Source organism: Hermetia illucens, chromosome 2 (genome assembly GCF_905115235.1).
Source record: "Hermetia illucens chromosome 2, iHerIll2.2.curated.20191125, whole genome shotgun sequence".
Taxonomy (NCBI): Eukaryota; Metazoa; Arthropoda; class Insecta; order Diptera; family Stratiomyidae; genus Hermetia; species Hermetia illucens.
This window is the reverse complement of record NC_051850.1, coordinates 26,503,189-26,517,013: the sequence shown is the minus strand read 5'-3', so window position 1 is coordinate 26,517,013 and position 13,825 is coordinate 26,503,189. Positions and strand designations below refer to the sequence as shown.

General features: G+C 42.2%; 1 protein-coding gene across 2 annotated transcripts in view; it reads right to left on the bottom strand.

Annotated features, from left to right (window-relative positions):
- Positions 1 to 457: 457 nt before the first annotated feature.
- The window catches only part of LOC119647883 (galactosylgalactosylxylosylprotein 3-beta-glucuronosyltransferase P), a 70,946-nt gene continuing 57,578 nt past the window's right edge, over positions 458 to 13,825 (bottom strand). For both annotated transcript variants that reach the window (XM_038049170.1, XM_038049171.1), the window contains exons 2-6: positions 13,475 to 13,712; positions 6,869 to 7,055; positions 6,053 to 6,207; positions 917 to 1,207; positions 458 to 858 (exon numbers count right to left, since the gene is read on the bottom strand). In XM_038049170.1, the coding sequence (XP_037905098.1) occupies positions 745 to 858; positions 917 to 1,207; positions 6,053 to 6,207; positions 6,869 to 7,055; positions 13,475 to 13,603 (876 nt within the window). In that variant the 5' untranslated portion in view covers positions 13,604 to 13,712 and the 3' untranslated portion in view covers positions 458 to 744. The remainder of the gene's footprint in view (positions 859 to 916; positions 1,208 to 6,052; positions 6,208 to 6,868; positions 7,056 to 13,474; positions 13,713 to 13,825) is intronic.

Genomic DNA, 13,825 nt, shown 5'->3' with positions numbered 1-13,825 from the left:
CGTTTATTGGACTACGACGGAAAGCCATACGGCAATCAAACTGTGGCTGAGATCAATACTCTCCTGACACATTTAAGTAATAAATGCAAACAACTTGAGTAAATTTTTCAAATGGCTTATCGTTGTATTTTCAGTTTGTTTCAAAAACATTGCTTTCAACGTAAAACAGCGAAAATAAATATTTATATTCAAAAAATACAATGGCAATAGAATCGAAAGTTATAGTATAGATTTTACATTAAATATTAAAGATATTTACAAGCAGGAAATGATCAGAGTTTATAATATCTTTTTATAATGGAGAAGATTTTCACATTTAAGTTTTTCGTTTCAGGAATACTCATTAAATATTGCTTTCAATGACTTAAGATGTTAAGTAAGGATCTGTTCATTTTAAGGAAGCATTATTGCAAGATTATTTTCTTTTAATTTAGGTACAATATAAATAAATTTGAAACATGTTCACTTGGATTTGTATTTCAAACTCATGTCTATCTCACTTGTTTAGTTATACTCGAAAAGGACTAGCCTACGACTTCCTTAAATAAGTTTAATTTCTATCTACACCCGCTGATGGACAGCATTAAGTACAAGATTTGAATCTTACTAAAAGGAATTCAATAAGAAAATTTTATATATGTTTACTAGTGTTTGTCCTTAAAAAAATATACATTATATAGCACCTAAAAATATATTGATTGATTGAATGCAATATGCCATACAAGGTTGTCCTGCAACAATAATTCACTTTCCCACCAGCGCTTCTGTCAGTTTCAGCAGGTTTGTACCACTATATTTAGTCACGTTCAATTTGGCCGCAACAGGATTCTTCTTGGTTTGCGTATGCCATGTAAGCACCTGAAAAGAATATCGTGTCCATTATGCCAAGCTCACTACAAGTGGGTTGCTAACATACTTCTGTACATGAGGACGCTAGCAGTTCTATCTCCGTCTTATTGAGGGGACTCAAACTCTTCAGGAAGCCATCCTCCTCGTAGCCGGCTTTGTATGGCATTTTTGCGTTTGGACGTTCCAACAGAAATTTGACACTGACGGCAAATCCGGCCATGTCGACGGGATATTTACGTCCGCCGATCCAGCCATCATAAAATCCATCCAATTGACCGTTGCGAACAATTGGGCTGCTCACACCTAATCTGGTGACTAAACCTACAGGCCACATTGACACTTTTTTTGTATATCGCATCTGAAAATAAAAAGTATAGTAAAATTAGGGATTAGTTAAAAAAAAGTTAGTGATTATAGACGGATAATCCTTCAAATAATTTTAATCTCGAGTCTTTAATTATTGTATTCTGTTTAATGAGAATTCTGTAGAAAAACATAGAATACTTAGAGAAGTATTCTCTAAGTATGCCCAGAAATTATTGTAATACTTGCAGCGGCCTGGTCTGATTATGCTTCAAATTAAGGTTGCATAATTCGGCAAGTCCTCACACGACCTACTCGCAGTGGCCGCTGAAAACCGTCTTCCGACGGGCCAAGAGTATGTGCTAGGCTGGTTATGTGTTATAGGCAAGCGGATCTACTGGGAGATGAACTGAGCTAGCAAAAAGGTACTAGCAGGACCACAAACGCAGGTGGGGAACAGCATACACCGAGGGATGCGTGGCCAGTGGGATGCTAAATCTTTAGAATGCGAGCTCTGAATACCTTGGGAATCTTGAGTTTCAGGTAAGATCCTTACCCCGATGGCCGGGCTAGCCAGGGTGGACATTTTTGCGAGATTACTAGTGGGACCAAAACATGGATTCCAAATTAAAAAATAAAAAACTAACGACAGAAGTGGAAACAAATCGGGAAACCGGAGGCTGGATGCTTCAGATATGAAAGGTTTTGTGTGTTTCTTATATCAAAATATTTGAGTGGATTTGTTAGTAATAGTGCGATCTCTACCAGCCGTCGAGGGCAATACAATTGGTGCCAGTCGCAGCACTGCTGTGCTGAGATTAACAACAGGAAGTGAGGCGGCTGACGGACTAGCGGTTCCCAGAGCGGAGCAATGTGTAACTTCAAGCAACCTTTGAAAACTGGTAAGCAGCAGCGATGTGGCCAGGAGTCACATACGTGTGGCTCTGACGGATGGTAATTTCGCTAGCGGCAAACTGGCTTAGGAGGTGTAGACCAGTACTGAATGTGGTCTGTCGGAAATGATCATTGAGCATCTCTTGGACGGCCAAGGTCCGTGGGGTAGCCATGCCATAGCATGTGAGAATTAATTCTCCAAAGACTTCTCGGTTCGAGCGTCGTTAAGATCAGCGACGCCTGGGAGACTGAAGGCCATCTCATACGGTGAGATGTCAGGAGGCCGGTCGCTCGCATCTGGTTGCCGAAGAGCTGAATAGATAGCAACAAGCTCTTTCAACCCTCCCACCTTCAACACCCCAGGATTCCCATGGACGATTGGTTATCAAGGAGGAAGAACCCTAAGTGAACAGCCAACCTTTTCTGCTCCGCATAAATGGGCAGCGCCTAGAGACACTGGTGGATTATAAAGAGAAGGAACGCAAAGGAGAAAGTATTCCGCTTCGCGAAACCAGAGATCCTTTTTAGATCATAGTTGGATACTTTTTAGTTTAGATCTCGTTACAGAGGCCTACAACCCTTGCAGAGACCTCATGAACAATCTCTCTGATACGCAAATTGGTAACATTAGCACGACAGACGAGTTGGAGCCAAAAGCAAGGACTCTGGAAAAGGTATTCGAAACCGCCTTCAAAAGCCGTGTGCCAGTTGACGTTTGCAATCACCACGACCGCGGTGGTAGCACCCATACAAGCACTGCCTGAATAAATACAAGTCGGCCATCAACCTGGCTGGATTATTTTCAGAACATTGAAAAAACAAGCGAATCTGCAAAATTCTGTACAAAAAAACATTATTTTCCAAAAAATCCTCCCCACCAGGTGGCTGGTGAAACCTTGGAGGTGCTGCTTCAGCCAGTGCGGAGAACTGTGAGTCAGAGCCTTGCCTGGAGGGTGTGCAACCCCAGTTTTGAGACACCGTCAAATCGGTAATTTGTGTGTGTGTAATTTTAGTTGTCCCAAGATGTCCTGGTAAGCTACATCAGAGAAAGCTAAGTTCCCTGGTCCAGCTTACGATGCCCATACGTATCCAGATAGCTGAGTGGTTAGAGCACAAGACTATCGTACGGTAGCTCGCGGTTCAAATCTTACACGTGGCAGTGGGTTTTGTATCGTAAAGGGGTAAAGCTCACGGTCATCCCATATGGCGAGATGTCAGGGAACCGGTCGCTGCTCGCATCTGGTTGTCGAAGAGCCGCATGGGTAACAACAAGCTCGTTCATCCCTTCCATCTTCAACACCCCAGGATTCCCATGGAGATTTTGGTTTGTCAAAATTGGTAATATCATTGTAATGTGTGCAGTTTCCTTAACTGTAATGTGTTAAAACAGTCGCAACCCAGGTCTCAGAAGACCCCAAGTGAGACCGTTATTGTACGGTATTTAAGGCCTGAGGTAGTTATTTTTCTGAATTTAATATTCAGATTTCTTTTAACTGTTTTGTTGAATTGAACTAACACAGAAAAACTAAACTCTACCAGCTTTAGTGAGACATAATGCCCTAAGAAAAGAGTCTTTAGTATACGCAATGATGTCCTACTGTGGCTCGTCCAAAGGGCTTACAGAACAGCGAATCGATCTGACCACAGAGAGGGTTGCATAGCAACTGAATCTGGTAGTTTCCGAGGATAAAATCAGTTGGACTATAAAAAGCTTCTCGCTCTCCACCAGGTAATTAGCACGGTTGAGCGGCCATTACAATACAATCATTTTACTTTAATTGCCGTCGTGGACGTAGGGGGAGCATTCAACAATTTAATATCAACGCCATTAAGGAAGCCTTAACCAGTATAGAATTGTAGGGGTATCTTACACATTGGATGTTATCCATGCTAACAACTAGGATATGCCAATCTGATCTTGGAGATAACCACTTTACCAGAACTGCAAGCAGAGGTACGTCCCAGGATGGCGCCATCTCTCCCGTGCTCTGGTTGATTAGTGATGGATGAAATTCCATGCATATTTGGCAGAAGCAGGGCGAAGATAGTGGTGTATACCGGCAACTTGATGATATTGGTGTCAGGAATGTTTTCCTCCGTTATGAGTGAAATCATGGAAGGAGCGCTGGGAAGGTATGATTGTAGGTTGCAAGATGTTTATTCGGCATCAATATACCAAAACAAGGGTACTCGACTTGCATCTCCCGCGGCTAAATGTACAAAGATCGTTTTTTCCTCCAATGTAAACTCTTGGGTGTAATCCTGGATCCTTCTACGCCTGCAAAAGGACCTTTGTAAGGAAATGGGATGCCCGACAGAGGATGGTTCTCTGGATGTACATAGCCACAGTTCGTTTCATTCTAACGTACGTTTCTATTGTATGATGGCAGGCACTGAGCAAAAAGTACAATAGAACGAAGCGTAATATGATTCAAAGGACCGCATGTGCAAGTGCTACCAGGGCTCTGCAGTCCTGCCCGGCAGATTCTCTCAATGTACATCTGTATCTCCTCCAGCTAGAACTTCACATTAAATACGCTAAAGCGGGTAGTGTCGTCAGATTACATGAGTATACATGTTGGACACTGAAGCCCTACGGCCATAGTAACATCCCAGACAAAGTACCTCAACAAATCTGGGCATTTCCAACCAGGGCAGAGTGAAAGACAGGTGGCGTGTTACAAGGCTATGATACAGTATTTTTCACTGATGGATCAAAGAAGATCTGTGCAGTGGGTAAGAGGGTTTTCGCAGACGCGCCCAATCGTACAGTCTCCCAGGATTCTCCAGTGTATTCCAAGTAGAAGTGCTGGCGATACAGGAGCATGATTTGAGCCCCAACCGTAACATAGCTATTCTGTCGGTCAGCGGCCATTAACGCCTTGTACTCAGTGGCCATATCATCCAGCCTGGTGAGGCAGTCCAAGAAAGTGCTAAACAGTCTGAGCGACACGCTCAAAGTCATCCTCATCTGGATTCTCGATTATACCCTCTATTGCGGGCCGCTGGACTGGCTAGACGGGGTTATGCTCTTGGCAGTCCCTCGGCGGATACAGTCTGTGTCCCACTGGCGACTGATAAGGGTGAAATTTCGCATTATTTATCAGTCGCGGACCTCAGATGATGAAGGGAGGATTTGGCTGCCTATAACCAGATTCGGTCGCGAGAGCTCTTGTGCCAGACGCATGTACATACATACAAGATTATGGCAGTCTGCACGGGGTACGGCCTATAGGGAATCATACCTGACCGGCATACCCGACAATTCGCATTGCCGAAGCTGCGAAAAAGGGGGAAACACTCTTAGATACTTGCTCTGCGATTGCCTAGGTCTAGCTATAGCCAGGCTATGAGCACTAGGTACACCATTTTTAAGGGCCTCAGGGATTTTGCTAGTCTTAAGGTGGAAGAGTTGCTTTTCTTTATGAATACAACGGACAGTTCGACTCTGGCCTCCTTGCTCTTACCATAGCAGTCATTGTCTTAGGGGTTTGTGGTGTCAAAACGGCACCCCACATCGTTAATTGAGTTCCCCGGAGTGGCCACTGATACCTAGTCTACTCTAGGCGAAGTTTTCCATTCCAGATATTTGATGTCTATGCATTCCAACTGAAGTTACCATCAGGAATCGATATCGGAATTTACGATGTACTAATATAAGTCACTTATTCCTGCTTATAGCGATAATTTCTGGACATAAGGATGAAAGCATAAAAAAATTCGAGATAACGTGCACTGTAATTATGGCTTATATTTCATGTAGTATAGGAAAAACCAATTATATGACAGTTCCTCAATTTGTCCTTATTAATGAAATATTTGGGTCCGCATCGTCTGGTGATTAGTCGATTATTATAGGTTGATAGCAATTGGTAACAACGTTTTTTTAGATAACGCAGTCATTTTAATAGAACTCTTAATAGCTTGGCTGAAAAGCTTACTAAGGGTAGCATAGGGGAAATTAACGTTACATGTGCGCCCTAAATTAGTGCATTTGAATACGTACCTGCTCAAATATTGATATATCATAGGTATTGTCATCATCGGCAAAGTAAAATACTCCTTCAGTGGCATTTGCCCGCAGCCATTCCAGTCCTCGATTCCGGTTCGATACTCCCCGAGGCATGGCCTTACTCTTCCTATACTGCTCAGGCATGGGTGCTAAAAAAGATAAATAGGAAAACTGAGTCAGAATCGGTTTAATTCAAACAGAAATTCATCCACGTGCTCATCGATAAACATGCAGCCGGCAAAAGACCTCAATTCAATGGATCGTTAATCAAAAACTGACGCATTTATGGAATATTGAATTATGATGCATTTGCGGTTTGGAGTTTCCCAGAATAGAGCAAGCTCATCATGAAATTAGAAAATTATCATACATAAACACTGATTACGTAAGGAATATTGATTAGCAACTAATTTCAATAGGGGGTAGTTGGTTATGCCTTTCATCATGTGCTAGAAAAAAGGGCATTTGATAAGCTTCCAGAAAAGAACTCTACAGACTGTCTGGAGGCACTCCCACGTATTAATCCGCGGGTGTGATAATTTCAAGCTACTTTAGATTGAAGACAAAGTCACCCAGAATTCTGTTCAAGGCGGGAGATATCGAAAATCCGTTTGTTCTGCTTGTTCTATTTGGATATACATTTGTAGACTCGACGCGTTTCGTTCATGAGCATATTATCAGTTTTCTGATAAAAAAAGCGACAAAATTCTATATTTACGAAGATCCCACGTAAGGGCATCATGCTTGGAATATATTAAACATAATAATTTAACTAATACATACAAGCAGCAATATCTAACCCATACATACCTACTAAATGTATAAAAGGCACCGCTATATGATGTAATCTTTTGGTAACCAATTCTGAAGGCGTCTTAGAATCTTCTATGACTAACCAGAGCAAATTTGAGACATGCTTTAGCGTATATCCTAATCTAGTTAACTCGGCTAATTGTTCAGGTCTTTTATATGTTGGCGTTATTATATACAAAGGCGGCTGAAAATAAAAAAAAACACATTTTACTTTATTTACATGTTCATAGCATCCCACACTTGGATATATATACATCAATCTAGATTTAAGAGTTTTTCTAAAAAAAGATTTTTTTTGTGTATCATACAACAATCGAATATTAAAAACTGTATGTGATGGAAAATGTCACCATTGGATATTGAACTTTCAACTCCATCCCCGGAACAGGTGGGACGCTTATGGAAGGGGAACAGAAGGGCTCCCTTGAACATTGATGAAAATTCGTGGTGGTCAAGTGAAGGTTGGTTTCTTTGATGTCATCATGGTGAAGTTTGAATTTACAGCCCTGCCTCTGCAGGACGAGGGGATAGGAAGCAAAAGGAAGAAGGTCTCTCGTCCTTAGTCTCATGTTAGAATTGCGGAAGGGGGTTTTGATGCCATTATGGTAAAATTTGATTTGTGAAACTCCTCAGAGAACAACGGTAAGGGGTGTATGTAGGGGGAAGAGGAAGACCACTCATCTAGCTCCATTAAAGAATTGCAGCAGTCGCGGCGTTTTAAAGGGTTACGAGAACTCACAAAGAGACTATTTTCATATCATTGACAACCTTATTGGTATGGGTATGGTAACGCAACTATCGCCTCGTTTTATAATAGAAGAGAAGAGTGTCGTAGCTTCTTAAGAGGGGAGCGACTACTGGGATCTTCTAGTACGATCGGAAAGGAGGAGTCTTCCTCTTTTTCACCATCTTTTTTCTACCCCTTACCTTGCGAGAGTGGGGTTGACAAAGCAACAATTTGATATGATGTTACCACGATGCGTGTTCTTCGTGGTGTCATATCTGTGGTGCCAGCTTATTTCTCCCATTTAGCCGAAGTACGCAGCAGCCTGGGCCGCGGTGGGATGCATATTTGACAACATGGAGGCAACACTTCATAAGCCTCTTCAGCGCAAAAAAACTACAACATCGCCGAGGAATAAAGAACGCTACGCTTGCAACAGGGTTGTGCGGGTTTTTTTTAACTTGCCGGGTAAAGCTCGGGACTAATAACCAAAGAGGTGACACAGTCGAGTGTTAGTAATTGCATTTCGATACCGCGTCTCCATCTTCCTTTTCTTTGTAGTGCGAGTCGAATATAATTCTATTTAGATTGAAATTAGCGAGCCTCGGCGCTTATATCCCGCCAACATGTTGGATAAAGACGATGTTCCGAATACTAAAGACGGCAAGTACGACGACGCGTTCAACAGTGATAATCAGCTGAGAAAAGGAACATTTCCAACCCAGTTAATGGCTGTCTCGCCGGTGCATCTCTAATAATCATAAGATTCATGCTTAACCACGTCGTCTCAGCTCTCGACGACGCAACGATCTAGGAAATTGCCCACATACTTTTGAATCCTCCAGAGTCTGTTTTAAATATGAGTACCTCAAGGTGGAGATTTTTAAGCGTTTAAAAGATCTTCAACGAACTCGAGCTTGAAAACAACAAGCCGTCCCTGCTTTTACGCCGCATGAGAATGTTGGCAGGATCCGCCGTGACCAACGACGTCATTCGAATCAAACGGTTCGATCTGCTCCCACCAACCATTGCTGGCACGTTGAAAGTGGTGAAGTCACCTCCCATCAACGACTTCATTGGCGGAAGAGCTCGTTCATGACTTCTCATCCACTGCAGTAATTGCGATTGCCATGTATGGAACTCATAAATTGCAACTTAATCTGCGGTTACTTCGATGGTTCGACTGGACTTTTACGGTAGCCACCGTTCACGTGGCAATCTTGGATGCGGATTTCCTTAGTCACTACAACCTGTTCGCCGATCTGCGAGGTCATCAATTGATCGACGCATTCACTGACCACACATCAAAGGGTTACATAGCCCTGAAGCCAGTCCATAGCATCTCTGAAGCCAATCACGCTAATTCGCTTGCTGGGAATCTAGCCATCACATACGCAGTTCTGCAAGAGTTCGTGGACTTTATTCGGCCAGGCGGCTCGGCAGCCGTCATAGACCTAAAGATGGCGTTCTACTAGATACCCACCGCGGAGGAGGACATATCGAAAACCACCGTCACAATGTCTTTTGGACTTTTTGAGATTGCTCGACCTTCCATGAGACACTACAATGTATAATAGTATATTTAGGCGACATCATTATCGCTTCTGAGGATCATGCTTAGCATCATCGACTTCTTCGCCAAGCCTTTGAAATTCTGCGTAACATCAAGCTCCGCTTGAAAAAGATCGAGATCGTCTGGACCCTCGAGGCAGACGACGTCTTTCTCTGAAGCAGGCTCCCTGTCCCTGAAGCAGCTACCATCTTCTTTCTCAGGTCTAATGCCGCATTGGCTCTACCCATCGACGCTTCAGACTCCGCCATTGGTGCGGCCCTCGAATAGTAGAACCCTCATGGAGTACGGGGGCCGCTACCGTTCTTCTCTAGGAAACTCTCCAACACTGAAATGCGCTACAGGGCCTACGACTACGAGCTTTTGGCCATTTATGCTGGGTTCCAGTATAACATCACAATCATGGAGAGATCCATCAGGTGGCCGGAAGTAATGAGAAAAAGGACAATTTTTTTTTAATGCCGAAAGACAGAAAGACATAGGATGGACTTTCAAGAAGCACAACGAAGAAACATTCTCGGAGGTAATGCAACGAATACAAATTTGTCAGGGAATGCAATGTATATGGCTGTATAGATTCTGAAACGGATGCAGATGGTTTGTAACGCGTCTATGCCGCGGCAAACGGGATCAGTGAAACAAAGATCAAATTTCTGGTAGAATACTGAAATCAATAAATATCATAAAGTATGCGCTTAAATGCGAGAAGTCGATGTCAACGCCGCAGAAACAAGCCAGAATATAAGAAGCTACATCAATTATACAAGGTTGCCACTGTTGCAGAGAGCAAAACCATGCACTTCAACTAGCACTGCATTGAAGTTGACTCTGATCCTTGGGCTGGCACATATTAGATAGTTATGGCAATGATGAAGGAAAAACATTCCCCATCGATTACTTATCCCGAATTGCTGAACGGCACGTTCAAATCAACGATAAAGTACCAGAGGTAAGCGAAGAAGAGGTATTGGAAGCGGCCAAGAGCATCAACGTCAATAACGTTCCCGGCTTAGGTGGCATACCGAATATAGCTGCCAAATTTGCGGTAGGTGCAGCGTCAAAAACTTTAGCACAAGTATTTACTGTATACTTGAAAGAAGAAATGGAAGAAGCAGGTGAACCTTCGTCGTATAGGCCGATATGTCTCTTAAATACATTCGGAAAATTGTTCAAGCGAATAATCTATAATAGATTATTAATAGTCGCGGCGAGAGAAGGCGATCTATCAGGGAGGCAAATTGGATCCAGTAAAGCGATCGATGCGGTCAATTTGGTGAGAAATCTGGCTAAATCGGCTGTTGAAAGAAATAAATGTTGCGGGATGGTATCTTTCAACGTAAAAAACGCCTTTAACTCGACGACATGGAAAGAAATCATTGGTGTACCTTATACGTACTGTTCTCGAGTTTCTGCGCTTTGTTATGCTTCGGATGAGAGACCTAAAGAATATCGAACAACCTGTGAAGTACCGTAAAGATCAGTCTTCCGTCCTTTGTTCTGAAACATAATGTATAACGGAGTGCTAACGCTCCGTTTCCCTAGCCGATCACTTCCATTGGAAGGAAGGAAGGAATGAAGAATACGTCTGTGAAGATTAAAGTCGGAGACTAAATGATACATTCCCAGTCCTGAAATATCTCGAGTCGATTTTCGATCAGAAAAGGGGCTAACATCAGCTCGTTGATCGCTAGAATGCTACCGACTATATGAGACACAAGACAAAGCCGTCGCCAACTCATTACAAAAGTGGTTACTACCGTGTCATTTTACGCAGTGCCTGTGTGGACCACCGTATTGAGTAACGTTAACAATAGAAGAAAAATAGCAACGGCATATCGACTTAGTATCCTCCGAACATGCTGCGCTTACCGAACCACATCGGACTATGCAGTATATATGTATAATGAGATGCTGCCTATCGATATCTTGACGACAGAAGCCCTATGAATTTACGAACCAAGTTATGAAACTAATGGACCTAAAACCCCACAAACGGTGCGATGAGAGCAAGAAAACTCGATGGATACATAGGTTGATACCAAACGCAGAGATATGGTATGTTCTTTGTGATCGCCGTATCAACGAACGTCTCAAATCTAAAATTTACCGCAATGTCGTCCGTCCTGTCGCTCTCTATGGTTCTGAGCGTTGGCCGACTATAAAAGACAATTAACGGCGGCTTGCTAATGGGGACGAAGCTGTTGCGTTCGATTAGTGGCGTGACACGTTTTGATCACATCCGAAATGAGGATATCCGTGATCGTTATGGGGTTGCACTGATCGTGAAGAGAGAGGCGTCTTCGATGGTATGGTCACGCAATTCGTGCTAACGAGAATTCACTTGCCAAGATTGGTCTGAGCACCGAAGTCGATGGTAAGCGACCAAGAGGTCGGCCGGATAAACGGTGGCTTGATACGCTGGATGGGGATTTAAAAGTCTCGAGATTGCACCCAGAACAGGGATTCGATAGAACCAAATGGCGAAACCGATCATGACGAGCCGACCCCGCTTGTGAACGCGACTCAGTTTTTAGGTGGACGTTGCGGCTATCGAGGATATCTCCACCGATTTGGTCATGACGATTCACCGAATTACCCGAGATGCGAGTATGTAATGGAGGATGTGGCGCATGTACTCTTCCATTGTCCAAAGTTCATATCATACAGAACGGAAATGGAGGCGATATCCAAAACTCTCTTATCAGCGGAAAGCATCGTAGGCAATATGTTGAGTTCACTTAAGGTATTGAAAGCGGTGGAAGAAGCAATCAAGAATATCCACGGAATACTACAGCAGTAGGAGTTTAGAAGGAAGAAGGAGAGGATAACCATTATGAATAACACATAATGGGTCCAACCCCGAAACGAAATACCGTATGACAGTCCGCGGGGGAGAGTGCATGGAGAAGGAGGTGGTTTTAGTGAGTAAAAGTCCCACATAACCATCTGGCAGGAGTCAGCGGTAGCTTTCCACTTGCCGTAAAAAAAGACAGACAGGCACAGATAAACATTGAACTGATTTTAATAAACTTTTGTTTTACAAAAAAACTTTACAAAGGCAGACGGACAGTAAACCGATTTAGATAAGGTTTTAATTTCCACAAGAGCTTAACAGGAAGTTTTCACTACCTAAGTGGGTCGAATCATGAGGGAGCCCCCGCCTGGGCTCGGTGAACTAGAACGCATCCATACCAGGACTAAATGGTCGAAATTTGGAAGACAACGGTGTTGATAACATATTATTTTCCGAGTTAGCAACACATATTCTTAAAGGGTCTAGATTCATGGAAGAAACCATATATTTCGCAGCATTTCCATGATTACAATCCAGGGTTCCCCCAGTTCGCAGCCAATTCAAATTATATGTGAAAATATCTAATATTAAGTTCGATTGTTCGCTAATAAAGTAATTGGATGCTCATTTTCTATTCATAGAAGTTCTACTTTTATTGGAAACAAAGAGCGAACAAAGCTAGAATAATTGAATAGTTCGATTTGAGTCATGTCGAAACTGCGTCCGTTCGTTAATGTCAGCGAATAACGATAATGATGGGATATGAAAAGTAGGTTATTTGAAGGAGGACATACCAAACAAAGTAGATAAAAATATATACAAAAATATAGATATGCGTTTGATTGAGTTAATCGAGTTAATTAATCATGCAGATATGATTCTCCTGAAACCATCGAGTGATTCTCTAGAGAAAATTAATGAAAGATGAAGGAAACGAAAGTTTTTCTGGCAGACATTGACGCCGCACACCGACAGGTGATACCAATCATGAATATTGCTAAAGTAGGACCAACTCTACGTGGTAGATCTGCAGATGTCCTGCCGTGGAGCAGTTGGTGATACCTTAGCAATATTCGAGTGTCCAAGTGCAAATTGATATATTTGAAGTCTTAGCAAACAAAAAGGACAAAGCATGATTGATTCATAAGGAAAGCGTGTGTATATACAAAGCGAAGGACTATTATCGAAAATACTAAAAAGCCAAGTCCTTAGAGGCTCAAAAGGCACACAGAAGCAAAAGTTTATCTTTGTATTTACTAATGCATTTTTTATGGAAGTTGTTGTTGAAGTGGAGAGAGACTTTGTAGAAGTTGATGATGATGGGGCTACTGTTCGAGTATTGTCTAGCGTTTCTAATGAATACTCGATTTTCTCTGGTTCGACCTTTTGTTGCTGTTCATATTGTGATTGTTGTTTATGCTGTTGTAATTGTTCTTGTTGTTGAGACTGTTGTTCATGTCCTAACTGTTGTCGGTTTACTAGACGAAAATCTTTCGAATGGAACTTGGAATCTACCTTAATTTCTGTACTCGCGTCGGGTAGTATTTGCGTTCTCGATATATGATACTGATACAGTACCATGTAAATACACGTTGTCATGAGGAATATAGTCAGGTACAATCTTGCTGAAGATTTTAGTGTCATTTTTTCTATTTTCTTATTGTTTTTCTTTTAATTTTTGTTGTTATGCCTGGAAATTCCACTTTTTTTCGACGCTTCATTAACATGAGGTACATTTAATTTTGTGGCGTATCTGAAAATAGAATAGAAAAGAAATCTATAGTCAATAAATTGCTGTTATTTTGATTGATATAAATTTAATTGGCAATAGTTGAAAGTAATAATGATAGATTATGAAATTTATTA